General features: G+C 38.2%; 1 protein-coding gene and 1 long non-coding RNA gene across 2 annotated transcripts; one reads left to right on the forward strand and one right to left on the reverse strand.

The window, feature by feature from the left end:
- Window positions 1–3,169: 3,169 nt before the first annotated feature.
- SPAM1 (sperm adhesion molecule 1) lies at window positions 3,170–8,256 on the forward strand. Its single transcript, XM_051608309.1, has 3 exons — window positions 3,170–4,253; window positions 5,716–5,805; window positions 7,586–8,256. Exons 1-3 carry the CDS (start codon window positions 3,291–3,293, stop codon window positions 8,225–8,227), a joined length of 1,695 nt encoding a protein of 564 aa, XP_051464269.1. The 5' UTR covers window positions 3,170–3,290; the 3' UTR covers window positions 8,228–8,256.
- Window positions 5,741–7,671, reverse strand: LOC127379975 (uncharacterized). The gene is made up of 3 exons (XR_007888398.1): window positions 7,637–7,671; window positions 6,891–6,962; window positions 5,741–5,774 (listed from the first exon to the last, which is right to left on the reverse strand). It is a non-coding gene; the product is annotated as an uncharacterized LOC127379975 (long non-coding RNA).
- Window positions 8,257–14,921: the final 6,665 nt, after the last annotated feature.

The following is a 14,921-nucleotide window of genomic DNA, read 5'->3' on the forward strand; positions in this document are numbered from 1 at the left end:
AGATATTGACTTTTTGACAATGACAAGGGCAGCTTTATGACTCAGCTCACTTAAACTGACATTCAAGGAGACTGAGAAGAGTAACATTTATCAGAGCTGTCATTGTTAGGCTGGGCCCAAGGCAATCCTTTTAACTGGAAATTATTGGGTAAAAGAATCTATTAAGTTATACCCAGCAGAGAACATTACAGCAAGATGTGGAGGAGAACCATTTCCCAACAATCAGTTAAACCAAACTTTTCAGGATTAGCCAATGAGTTTGAGCTAAACCAGTAAATGTAGTATTCAAAACAATGCTTTCCTCTTTCCTTCTACATCAAATCAGCCTATTACTGAAATCCACTTACACAAAAAGCTTACAAAGAATAAAATTTGTGTCATGTAGTTTTCTGACTTGGATGGAGGCAAGAAATCTTTCATAACCAGAGCCAGAGGCATAGTAAAAGCTGACCTACTCCTGTAACTTCTTTCTGAGGTGATCCCATTTTGTTATGACAAATACATAAAGGGTCACTGTCTTGGCAAATGTCAGTGTAGCTCAGCTCACTATGTGTGATGATCATTTCATTTTAATAAGCTATGTTTGCTTAAGTGGAAAATATTTTACCCCAGAATTTCTGTATGGAATGATTCTATTTTGTGCCATAAGTCTCAGTCTGTACCAGCTTGGGAAATGTCACTTTGGATACTGTATGAACAAGCTCATATGTAAAAGTTACCAAAGGAAAGTCCAATGGAGAGCTATGAGGATGATTAAAGGACTTGAACCTCTCTCCTATGAAGAAAGGCTGAGAGAACTGGGTTGTTTAGTCTTGAGAAGGGAAGGTTAAGATGGGATCTTATTAACGCCTATAAGTATCAGAGGGGTGAGTGTCAAGAGGAAGGGGCCAGTCTCTTTTTGGTGGTGCCCACTGATAGGACAAGGAACAATGGGTATAAGCTAGAACATAGGAAGTTCCACCTCAACAAGAGAAACATCTTTACTGTAAGGGTGACAGTGCACTGGAACAGGCTTCCCAGAGCAGTTGTGGAGTCTCCCTCTCTGGAGACTTTAAAAACCTGCCTGGATGCATACCTGTGTGGCTGCCCTATGTGATTCTGCTTTGGCAGGGGGGCTGGATTAGATGACCTCTAGAGGTCTTTTCCAATCTCTAACCTTCTGTGATTCTATGATTCTATAGTATCCCTACGCCTGTTGGCAACTGAAGTGATGGATGAGGAAGAAGCAAAGTGGGCTCTGCTAGTTGCCTAGTCTGGGAAGCTAAGTGTCTGGGTTCTGGCATTTTTTGAAGAGCCCTGTAATGTAAAACCTTCCCTCTGGGAAACTCAACTCCTAGAGATCTCCTTCAGTACAACTTTTCTGTTTGTCCTCGATTTCCTCCTCGTCCTCAGAAGACGCAAACCACTCTCAAATGAAGAACCCTAGAGTCATCTCTAAATGGTGTTACATCTGTGACCAGAGGCAGGATCTAGTCCATTTGTTGACATAGGTTCTTTCATCGTTTTGGTTCCCCAAAGTTCTGGATTTCATCAATCTGGCAGAAGCTATACTGCTATGCTGAGTCACACTGCTCTGATCCCCTCCCGCAATAGTTCATTTCACACATGCTTTTCTCCCACAATCAAAGCAAATCTGGAGTTTTCGGTAGATTCAGATGTGATCAAACTCACTGAAGACACAGAGAATGTCATTGTACTACTACTACAACAATTTCTGCTGTGAACCTGGTTTGAGGCTGGATTAGGAAGGTTCAGGTCTCCACAAACCTGTAGTTACAGTTTCAAGCTTTTTTGGGTATGCAATGATTTGATGGATGGAGGCATTCTGCCATTTTAGCGAAACAAATGAAAGAAAAATCATGCAGCTGAAGGGATGAGAGGGAAAAGGAAAACTGGTAATAACTGCAACCTGGTGTCTGTATGCACTGCTGAGGCAAGACAGATCTATGATTCCGTGCCAATAATGCTTATTAGTTTTACACTACATAGTCACATAAAGACAAGAGGAAGAGAAGTAATTCAAGATGTAGGGACCAGAGATTTGCAGTTTCCACTCTTACCTAAATGCAATAAATGTAAACAAAAATCTTACTTGCTTTTTTTATTCTGTCCTCAGAGACTTAAAATTTCCAGCCACTCTGTGGCCCACTTCACGGTGACTCCTATATTGTTGTGCACACTCATACTCCTTAATTACTGTATGGCCTCACCCTGAGGTCTCTACGGAAAGTGACAGATTCAGGTTTGAACCATTTAAAAATCAGGAGGAAAGTGGATATGGATGAGTTACCACAAACAGGAATGCTTTAGCTACTTGTCTAAGTAAAAGCTGCTGACCACATCGTGACTACTACCACTACCATTATGTTCTTGACTAAAAGTGTGACTGTTCACTGTGGGTGTACGGATCACCTCAGCTTTCCTAATGAATTGCATTCCTGGGCAGACCTGGACTTGGCATCAGTTCATCTGTAGATCTCAAACGGCCTCAAGCAACATAATACCTGGCCATATACCAAGATGATACATACCTTTTTGAGCCTCTTTAAAAGAGCTCAGAACAGAAGATAGATTGCCTGTAAGATTTCAGATACCTTGCTGAGTTAAAATGACTGTACGTGGATTTTCTTGCATGTGTACAACAGTCCAGGTTCCAGTCTTGCATGATCTTGTATCTTCTTCCCTTTAGTGCTCTGTAAAATTAGCACATGAAGACCTAGAACTTTATTTTGAGAAGGGTGAGAAATATTACATCTAGATTACTGTTGGTTAAGGGAAGACATTGCGAGATTGCTCACATTTACGGACATAATTCACTGGCACAATCAGGACTGCTACAGAGCATGCTCATTCTGATCCATGACTCACTGGATACCATTTCACTGTCAGTTTTATATCTAAGATATATATATAGTTTATTTTCTCTGTAACTGCACATTGCCCTTTTCCTTCAAAGTAGAATTTTATTCAAGGATTACAATGTATTCAAAACCACAAATGGTGTTTCTTTCATGGTTAGAAATGAAATGTTTATCATTCTTATCTTAATTTCTTTCTTTCTCTGCATTAGGTCTCAGAAGCTGTTGAACAGTTTACTGCAGTTGGAAACGACAGAAAGCCTCATATAAAAAAGCCCCTACATACACCCAAGAAATATTGCTCAATAGGTATTAATCTGAAGAAATATATTGTATGGTAAAGCTTTTGACAGGTTACCAACCTTCTGAACACCCAGAGAGCATTTAATTTTCATCTGATCAGAAGCACCTAATGTCACTGTACATAGTAAAATGGAAACTCTAAGACAAAGTTTTGGCATTTGTGTTACCTCTACATATCGTATAACATCCTGTATGTTGTTCACCACGCTTCTAGTTTCTTGCTGCTCATCTCTGAACATAAGAGCTCGTCCACTTCTTTCTAATTCACCTTTCCTTTCTATCTGGAACGCTCCTACAGAGCTTTGTACTGAAAGGACAGGAGTGCAGCTGGACATGAATTTTTTTTCTCTCATTGGAAGCACACTGAAGACATCCATTGGGCAAAACATTACTCTCTTCTACCCAGACAGGCTCGGCTACTATCCTTACAAAAATGAAATCACAGGAGAGGCGTTCAACGGAGGACTCCCCCAACTGTCACTGCTGGACAATCATTTAAACAAAGCCAAAGAGGACATCCAGTTCTATATTCCTTCAGATGAAGAGTTTGGATTGGCTATCATTGACTGGGAAAACTGGAGACCTATGTGGATAAGAAACTGGGGAATGAAGGATATTTATAGACAGGAATCCATTGAACTGGTTCAGCAGAGAGACCTCAGTCTATCAGAAGCCGAGGCCAGGACTATAGCTAAAATGGAATTTGAAGCTGCAGCAAAATTAGTTATGTTGGAAACTTTAAAGCTGGGTGTAGAAATGAGGCCAAATCGTCTGTGGGGATATTACCTTTATCCAGACTGTTATAACTATGATTACAAACAAAACCCACAGAATTATACAGGAACCTGTTTAGATATTGAAATAGAAAGAAATAATGAGCTTAACTGGTTGTGGGAGGAGAGCACAGCACTTTATCCATCTGTCTACCTAGAGACAGCCTTAAGATCTTCCAGAAATGCCCGATTCTTTGTTCGCAACAGAGTTCAAGAAGCCATCAGAATTTCACATGTATCTAATTCTACTCATCCCCTTCCAGTTTTTGTATATACACGTCCAGTATTCACAGATGTCCCTGAGGAATACCTCTCTCAGGTGAGTGGAGCTAGACCTTAAATATTTCAAATTTAAGAGGAAAGAAGTTACCAGGTGACACTTATTTAGCAAATATGCTAAATATGAAAAAAAAAAAGCATGTAGATTTTGTATAAAAATTATTTTGTCAAATAAATTTGATCAAACAGAACACTAAAAGGTCTATTTTCAAACCTTTCACATTATGTTTATCAAATAAGTGTTTTATTCTCTGAGTAGTTCTCACATTTAGCATAATACTGCAGAACTAGAAAGCATATTTAGTACATTGAATCAGAGGGAAGAAATCTGAGTAACTTCTTCCAAAGAGACTTAGTACAACTGAGCTAGCCTAATGTCTGTTTTGTAGGTTATATGACAACACAATAGATGGGAATCTTTCTTAAACAAGGATTTAAAAGCTAGTGAGAAAATTCTGGCCTTACTTGTGCTTGAGTAGCTTTCTAAATGATATTTCAGCATCTCATGGGTTAGTCAAGGTTAGACTTTGATTAAGGTCTAATCATCTTACTGCAGTTCTGGCTACGCTGTTCCTCTCACATTTGTATGTACAGCCACCCTATCAGAGATGCCACCAATCAGGGGAATCTTTTCCTAGTCATCCAGACCATGAGGAATAGTGAGTTAAGAGGCTGTGGTCCTGGTGACTGCATTGTATCTGGTGTCCTCTGACATCCTGGACAAAGCATCACCAGCTCTGTGGATACCTTCAGGGAGCCAGGGGTGCTGCCGGGGTCCCTGCTGGGCTCCTACTTCATCATTTAAACCCTGTAACCCTTAAGATTTTTAATTTTCACGTGTTGTGCACTGCAGCAACTTGGTTTTAACTTCTTCTCCCCACAGTCCTCTCCAATCCCAGATGGGCTTTAAGATTTTTTCAGGGCTGGGCTATTAGCCGACCCTAAAAGGAGAACTGATAGAAATAAATTTCCCAAATCAACCTCTGTAAAAGGCCAGAGCCATTCTCTGGAAAAAAGGGATTCTTGTTGATGAAAGCTCCTTCACTTGCTACTTTTCTGCTGTAACACTTTCTGGTAACTGAAATTAAAATTAAAAAAACAAACAAACAAAACCTGCTTTCCAGCCTCTGCTTCAGGCAGCATTACAGAAACCAGCTACTACCAACTCATTGCCAGGAGGCAATGCAGCAAAATAAAACTTAAAATGGTTGGAGAACCATACATCATATGGCTAACCATTGGCTCAGTTTATAGCCTTATTTTTCTAACCAAATGAGATATATAAATTGGATATAGTTGGCAGCATTTTCTGTCATCACCTGTGCAACTCAGTCCCAGAATAAAATAGTGTAATTGAGAGCAGAATGTCTGCACCATGTGTAATTGCTTGCTGTCTTCAAAGTAGTTATTTTGGATATGTAATTTACTACATGCATTATACCTTTTGCTCTTATGTTGTAGCTTTCTTTCTTTAGCATGATTCTTTGCATGGTTCCTTTCAGGATGATCTGGTAAACACCATTGGAGAATCTGCTGCACTGGGTGCTTCTGGAATTGTGATCTGGGGTGATATGAATTTAACACAAAATAAGGTATGCAGATTAATTATATAACATTTTAAAAGAGCAATAAAGTGAAAAGGATATAAAGCATTATGATTACTTCTTATATTTTACTTTAAAAATTATTATTCCATATTGTCAGCAGTCTTCTCTAGTTAAAAACAAGCACATTTGAGGCTTATGAATATTGTCACTGATTACACAGAATAAGATTTCAGTCTTTAAATATCAGAGTTAGCTCTGAGCAACTGGACAAGCTACCACGATAATTGTAGGCAAGTTAGCACTTGTTTACTTAATTTAAGGAAATAATTCCTGTATCTTCATTACATTCCAGTCACGAGGTACAGAAAAAAATTCCTTGTGCTTGCCCAGAACAATTTTTAAGACACTTCTGCTTGTTAAAGTGGTACACTTAGCAATAATATTTGAAGCATGAGGAGTCAGCTCTGGCCTGTTCTCTGTGTTGTAAGTGGTACCTTGATTAATGTCAGTGATCTGAGTCAGAAGAGGAAAAATATATTTTTTTAAAAAGTCAAATATATAGTTTGAGAAAAATTGTTATAAAGATGTTCAAATAAATATTTCAAACTAGCCCATTATACCCAGGCAAGCTAGATACAATAAACTACTGTTTGGGAAAACTCTTCTGAAGTCTTCTTAGAGCAAAGATATGAAACTCTTCAGCACTGCTGGGCCTCCAGCCACAGAACATGTAGCCAAATAAACCTCTGCAGCTCTGGACGTATGAAATTCCCAAAAGCATCCCAGTTTGACTCTTTTTTTTTTTTTCCCTGCCTTTGAGAGAGCATACCAGTTGCATCTGAAGTTTTTTTGCTCATTACCCAAAAACCAGAACACAGAGGAGCAAAAACTTTCATGGGTTGAATTTTGAGGTTTGTATAAAGAAATACCATTTTCCACAGTCCAGCCAGATTATCAATTAGTGAACTAATGACACTTTTTTTTTTACAGTTATCAGAGTCTTTTCATTGCCTTTCTGCAACGAAATATTACCATGAGCCTCACTGCTGCAAGAATTGCGTCAATCAGTATTTTCAGGCAGAATTTTTATATATATCCCTAAAAAAAACACCCTCAAAATCTACTCATACCTCAGATTCACTGCAGCAATCTCCATAGGTGAAAATACCAGCTCTATCTACTTCTGATATGAGGCAAATGCCCTAAGGAAACATAGTATCAGAAACAAAGAGTTTGCAAAACTTCTGGTTATTAAACTGTGCCAAGCACACACAGAATATGCCAACTTCATTATCAATTAGAATGATCAATTCTCTTAGAATACTTTCCATTTGATCATCCTCCCAAAATGCTTTCCATTCAAAAATGTTGTCAAAGCTTCCTACTCCTGCAACCTAGCTATTCAGGTCAGGGGAAAACTGAAGTCTTACAGAGATATTTGATCAAAATTTTATTTTCTCAGGCTGAAGAAGAGATTTTTTTTTCAAGATCCCTTCAAGCCATTCAGGACACATAAAAAGAAACTTTAAATGCATCTGATTCAAAATGCTACATAAAACATCCAGTTAAAATCAAAGCTCAGTCTTCTACTTTCTGACATAAGTACTTTTTATAACATCTCCAACAACCACCCCACATAAATCTGCTGTGATCCCTGAGCTATATAGCAATTGCTCAGATAAATGTGCTTCCAACAACTAGTTGTAACTGTTATCCAAACTGCAGGAGCAAAACTCATAGATATCCACTACAGAACTATTAGTAGAAAGACAGCATTTTAATGCTTTCCATACTAAATACTGCAGACATGTTGCTCTTTTCACAGAACACCTGTAGGACTCTGGACAACTACCTGAAGAGGACTTTGACCCCGTACCTCATCAATGTCACGATGGCAGCTAGAATCTGTAGCCAAGTCCTATGCCAAGACTCTGGTGCTTGTGTACGGAAAAAATGGAACTCCAGTGACTATCTTCACTTGAACCCTGAGAATATTGTCATTCAAATGACAAAGGATGGAAAATACACTCTGCAAGGGCAACCAACGTTTCAGGATCTGCAAATGTTCATAGAAAAATTTGATTGTCACTGTTATGCAGGGCACAGTTGTGAACCTAGAGTTGATATAAATGACATCGATTACCTCCATGTTTGCATTTCAAAAGATATTTGCATTCACATATCCTCAAATTCACTTTCTAATATAGAAGCCTCTGAAGAAAAGATCCTGTCTAACAGAACTGTATTTTCACTTACCTCTCAGAGTAAGGCAACGTTATCTACGCATCCTGAAACAGAAGGCTTTCAGTCTACCTTCAGAACAATTGCAGAATATAACACTCTCACAGCTGCTACAGGATATGATTTAGAAGCAAATCATACTCGTACTTGCAGCAGTTCTTCATCCTGTAAAATAAGGATGATTCATCTGTGTTGTTTAATTATAATTTTTAGAACCTTAATATAAATAACCCATCAGAGTGAGAATATTCTTTCCCCTAGCTGTGTTTGAAGTTTTAAAGGTTTTATTTAATCAGAAAAATCATTCTTCAAAGGCATAAAACAGCAGCAACTCTGTCTTATCTGTATCAGGTAACTTTTTCTGTGACATTTCAGCTTGAATGTATTTCTTCGGTTTAGTTCTATAAACTACTAACTTGTGCCAAAGATATACTGGTATGTATATGTTGATTTTATCATATGAAAGGATAATCCAAAATAAGGAATATTTTTTTACAGTTTACATTTTTAATAGTTATATTTGGGGAAAAAAAAAAAAGCTGGTAATTTGGTTTTGTATACTTCAAGTTAAACACATCTCAACTGGGATGTAACTGAGTTTCAGCAGCCAACAGGTTTGATGATCTATGCAGGAATTAATTTCATTCCATATGAAAAATTATCTCTTAACAGCGTTTGGTTTAACTTCAGATCTGTGGGATTTTGCAGCATAAAATTTATCTGATTAATGTAATGTTTCTCTACTTTTCACAGTACTTACAGGAACACTTGTGATTTTTTTTTTTTAATTAATTATACTCCTAACTTTTCAAGGGGTTCTACCTTTAATGTAAATGTTGACTCCAAATGTTACAGCTTTGTAATTTAAAATTTGAGCAGTAGCAGTTTATTCTGCTTTCTTTCTTCTCTCAAGCCTTTCTCCTTATTTCAGATGTCCCCTCTTTGGCTTTCAGTTGTTTTGTCTGGCCAAAACTCCCAACTTACCTGCCTCTGCTACCAGCACTGGTTATCAGTTCTTGTTTCTCTAGCCAGCCAGCCCTAGCAACTGGATAGGGCTGCTCAACATCATTTGGACAAAAGGCTGAGAGTGTGGGACCTTCTCTACTTCCTGAGCAGCCTTCTTGGTGGAAACCAGTTTGCTACTTAGGAAGACTGAGCAGTGGAGGCTGCAAGACATAGTGGTGCTGGGAACCTGGAGTTCCCTTTCTTCACTTCCAGTGCCTGTGATCCCCAGCCTCAAGATGACATTTTTCATCCAGCTGATGGAACACAGTCTTAATATTATTCATTGCCAAAAGCAATGTTAAAGAAGCAGAGGTACCTCAGAAGAGAACCACTCCCAGTTTCCTATCAAGTCTAGTTATTACTTATGTATAGTCATTTTAAGCACTTAGAAGCATTTAACTAGTTCATTTGTTAAAATGTCCTTTCCAGATTATTATGTCAGATGCTTAACAGACAGCTGAACTTATGGGTGAAGAGTGGCTGCTGGCATGGATAAATTAAAAAGGTCTCCCTAAAGCTAGGCATGATCTGCATAAATAAATCACCACCCCCCCACAGATGCAACTTGCCTCAGTGATGGCAATACCTAGGATTTCAATACAGTAGCCCTTTATTTATGAAAAGCTAAAGCCCAGATTTATCAGAACACACATATATCCCCTCCCTTTGAATTTACTGGTTGTCAGTCATAATAGACATGCAGAAAAACAGGTAAAGGCTTTACATTTAACATGGAGAAATAATGTTTTATGGCTTTTGGACAACAAGTTATCAAGAGGAAGTGACAATTTTCCCATCACAGTTATGGTGTTCAGTCCACAAGTCAAAGCTATTTCTGCCATCAATATTCCAAGTAGAATAAAGAATAAAAAATATGTATGTAGTGGACTGTCCATCACAAAAGAAGCCAGCTGGTTTTGATCACATCTGTAAAAACTGCAGTTTTGGCTATTGATCTTGGGTAAATAAAAGCCATGGTATATCTTCTGCATAGTTCCTGTATTTGAAGTCCCTCCCTTTTCACACTGGACTTGTAAGAACCATCAAAGAGTTTCTGAACTCTGAAAATAATGATAATGTCTTAGTGTATTTTGTATGAATTACATTTAGAGTTTTTTGCCTTTTTGTTGTTTGTGGTTTTTTTTTTTTCAGCACAATGATTTAACATGGTTAAAGTTTTATGCTGAGACAACATTCTAGTTCAAACACTGCAGTGCTTTGTTTAATCACAAATTGGCAAAGGTTAAGCTTGTTTGTATCTAGTACTCTGAGAGATGCCGGATCTGCAGCACTTTGTCATAAGAGAGTTTGCAGGTTCACAAAATCTACAAGTCTTCCCGTAAATATTTCTGACTATCAGCCAAGCAACAGCAGGCAGAGCATTTGTGATGAGGGAACTGTGAAACCACCAGAAGAGGAGGGATGAGAAATTAAAACCACAGAAGAGCTTCAACAGAGCAGGACCTCCCAGAGGATGCAGAGGAAGCAAACTGCAGTGAAAGAGTGGAGCAGTGGGGAATGTGGACAGACCAGTCTCTTCCCATTCAACAGTTTTTATCTACCTGGTATTTAATACAGCCAACCCTTCCCTGAGGCCCACTGTAAAGATAAACGAACACAGTATCTGATATGTTAGATTAGACCTATCCTCTGATCCCATCTCTTATTGTTCTGGAGACCAGCCAGGACAGAAGAGTAAAAGGGAGGTGATAAGAAAGCAGACTATTGCAATACACTGTCCACAGAACTGAGCCTTCCTAAGCTCCATTCATAAATATGATTTGGGATATTTATGTTACCTACATGTGTCTGCAATTCATGCATTAAATCCTACATTGTCATGGTGCAGATTCAGGCTGGCTACATGCTGTGTAAAATTACAGTATTTTCCAAAGATACTATTTTGCTCTGTATTATGTTTGTCTTGCCCATATTCTTTGCTGAAGAGTTACTATGGAGTCGGTCAGTAAAGAAGGAGGGAAGATGGAAAACGGGTGCCATGCCTTGCATTGCTGATGAATATTTCATGTTCAAAGCCAAACTTGTACTCTCCTAAAGCAAACTCAAAAAAAAAAAAATAAATTCCACTTTCCATTCACTTCATTTCCTGTAATCATTAGCTGTCTCTGTAGATTTATAGTTTAAATTTCTTATGTTTCTGTATTTTTCAAAAGATTAAATACTAGAGGAAAGTTCATTTCCCTTTGATTGCCTTTCATTATTTTGTACTTCTCCCTTTTAGGCAGAATTCAGGCTGACAATATTAAGGGACTAGAAATGCTAAAATGGGTTTGATGAAGTGGTGTAAGTGACAGTAATTTGAAAGCACTACCTCCAGTGCCCTCCTTCAATGTCTAGAAATTTTACTAACATTTCAACTGAAATTCTACTTCTCTATCTGAAGAATCTGGATCTGGTTTATTGTGTTGCTTATCCTGGGACATCCAAAGACATTGGCACTTCTAAGAGAGATGGCCGTTGGTACTTACAGAACCTGAAAAAAACTGAAATCACAGTCTAGTCCTGGCCTTACGGTTTCTTGCTTCTTTGTATTAAAAATAACAACATGGAGAGAGATTTTGAGAGACAGGCCAATGAGACCACATTGCAGGCAGCCTAGGATGTGACTAGCATCCCAAGGAGTCCAGCAAAAATTGCTTTAATCCCTTGCAACTCACTAGGAAACTGCTGTTTATGTATCAGCAAATAATTATGTGGAAGATTTCAGACCGGTGCAATATGCACTAGACAACTCCCAGACAGAGATTAGATTTGTACATGTGCCTATCCATCACTTTTCAATACAAACAACAAGACAATAATGACAGTAACATACTTTAAAAACATACTCCACCATGAAGCATTGATGACCTTTTTAAGAAGACAACTGAATTCCATCCTTCAAGCATGCACACTTAAAACTTACTTGAAAGGTTTTCAGAGTGTGCTTGTCCAGGCCCTTTTGCACTGGCAGATATTAATTATGGCTAAGCAAACAGCCTACAAAATTAGGATCTGAGATCTCAAGATAGGGTAATAAGTTTCTTTCCAAAGAATAACACTGATACAAAGCAATGTTTATTGCTTTGTGTTAAAAAAAATAATTAAAAAATACTGCTTTGCCAAACAGTAACTTCATCTTTCTTAAAGATGTTTCTTTTTTGTTCCTTTTTGCCATTTTTTTTTCCTGTCCTATTGAAAACAAACGTGTAGGTGCCTGGAAACAGATTCAAAGAGCTTATTGGTCCAACTTCATCCCTTAACACTACTAAATGTTTCCCAGTGTGTGGCTACCCCAACTGCTTCTATTCTTCTGGAAAGACTCCACTGAAATTTAACCTAGCACCATGGTATTTTTCTTAATTATGATAGTCGTGTAAATATACAGTATCTGAGATCAATCCTAAGCTTTTGTGTATACCAGTCAAGGATCTGGGTCTTTAGAGAACAGTACCTTCATTACAGATGTTCTGAACTTTTCACAGCTACTTTTCTCTTCACTGTCAGCAGTACTTGGGACTGAAAAACCTTCCTGCATTTGTTGTTATGAAAAAGTAAAGGGCAAGGAGGAAAAGGGCACCTATCAATATGAGCATCCTTAAGGGAATAACTTTGGATTTCATTATGTTCACTAATGAGTTACCACCATCATGGTATATTGATCATAGCTCCCCTTGGCCAGTAGTAATTAGATGACATTTTTCAGTGTATGCTTGTGAACCCCTCAGTTTATAACTGATAAGGTATTTATTGATTAGTAATCAGACACAAAAAGACAGTGTGAAAATTAATGTGAATCACTACTTTATATATTCAGCCAAGATTTTGTTTCTATGCACACAATTCCAGAGCATGGTGTTCAGCTGCATATTTATGCAGACATCAGAAAACATGCAGTCACCCTTCTCTGCCTTTGTTTTCATCTCAGAAAATATATTTATTCAACAGAACTCCAAGATTGTGCAGAAGAAATGTACCATATGTTGGCAGTCTCCTCCTGGAGCACACTGCTCCTGCAGGCTACCAGCAGGTTGCAACAAGATGATGGTTTGCCAGTGTCAAGTGATGATTTCCTCAGGCAGGGACCCAACAACCACCCTTTTAAAGGGATGCTAAGGGCACCCTGCAGTCCCATAATGGTGATATTGCTAATGTCACAAAAAAAGCATGAAGTACCTCACTGCTGGGACTAATAATACACAGACTTAGGCTGGCTGTAAGTCCTATGCTCTGTTTCAGTTTTCATGCTGCATATACCAAACTTAGGTATGCAAAATGCAGAGGCTTTGAGTTATAAAACTTAATCTGCTCCACTCTGTCAGTGTAACAATCCTTACAGAAACCCTTTTCTGCTCCTTCCTTTGCTGGAATACGAGAAAAAAGAAGATACATACTAAAGAGTATCTGAGGCTCCAGCCAGCAGAGGACATGGATGATGCACACACACACACTGGCAGATACATTACACTTTCACTGAGAAGTTCAACACAGCCCTCCTGCTCTCTTTAGCAAAGCAGCTCCTTTACTTTGGCCTACAAACAGAAGACTAGTCTCTCCCTAACACAGTGCCTCATTAACAGAAAAGATACACAACTTACTCTACAGGGTTGTCTTCCCAAACATCTGGTATATCAGGACAAACTTGAAAATATCCGAGTGAGACATCACCTCTTCTCATGCTCTCCTCCCTGGAGATTTCATTCAGCCAAAGGTTTCTTCTCATTAACATCTTCAGCTGTCACTAAAATACATGCTTAAACTACAGATAATGTGATCTGATCTCTTTGGTAGTACACCAAACTAGAGATGTGGGTCCCAAACATATTGTCTCCACCCAAATATGGAAATACCTGGATTGACAGTGTTGGTTCAGGTCAAGCTTTGCTGACTACGTATTTATAGCATTACCATTGCTGTCACCTGAAATGCAAGATGCATTGTTACCAACTTTTATAGCACAAATAAGTCTATGCAATGGAGTAAGCTGCTTTACTATCACTTCAGAGACAGCACTTGAAAGACTCAATATGCTAGGTGCTACATGGGCCCATAACACTGCTAAACTGATCCTGAAGTGTGTAAATCTCAATAGACAAGACAGAAAAGCGAAGTATTTTATCAGTGGACAAATGTTTCCCAGAAAGATGAAGTGGCTTGTCATTCAGGATAATGAATTGTGGCGTTCTGTGCCCCAGCTCAGGCTTTTTGCTGCAAGAACAAATGCCCTCTGAGCTGCTAATTGTAGCATGGTAGCAATATTTTTACATATAATATTCTACTACCAAACAGTCTGCAAAATAAAGACTTGCCTTCCATAGTCATACAGTTCCCCAAAAGATATATTTTAAACCAGCATAAGAGCTCTTTGAACTTGGACAAATCCTCCAAGACTTTTTCATTTATCACATTTTGATGCCCTTGAGACTGTAAGACTTCAGTCTGTACAGCTGAACTAATGTTTTAGAATTTACCTGCCCATCCTCTGCTGGCCTTTTGTAAGGATATGACCGAAAGGTATTTTTTTCAGAATATGTTACTGTATCTGCAATATATTGTTTCTTTAAGCTCCCATCCCTATGAGCCTTAAGTACTATTGCAGAATTAAAAAAATTCTGCAAAAATTCTTGAAAAAATAGAGACTGCTCTTTTATATGAGTTTTCCTCTCTGCAGTAATTGGAACTACTTCATTCACAGAAACCACTCTCAGAAATGGAGTGTCTTTATTACACACATCACCAGCTGGGTGATATATGGAGATGGAAGAAATTACTGTATTTTTCAGTTTTGAGGCAGCCAGAAACATCTCAACTATTCACTCAAAATGTCATAATTGCTTTGGCTAAAACAAGGTTTTAAAAATAACAAGACACACAGCAGAAAAATTAAAGAATAATGTTTTGGCTGTGAATTATTT

The sequence above is a fragment of the Apus apus genome, chromosome 1 (genome assembly GCF_020740795.1).
Source record: "Apus apus isolate bApuApu2 chromosome 1, bApuApu2.pri.cur, whole genome shotgun sequence".
Classification (NCBI taxonomy): Eukaryota; Metazoa; Chordata; class Aves; order Apodiformes; family Apodidae; genus Apus; species Apus apus.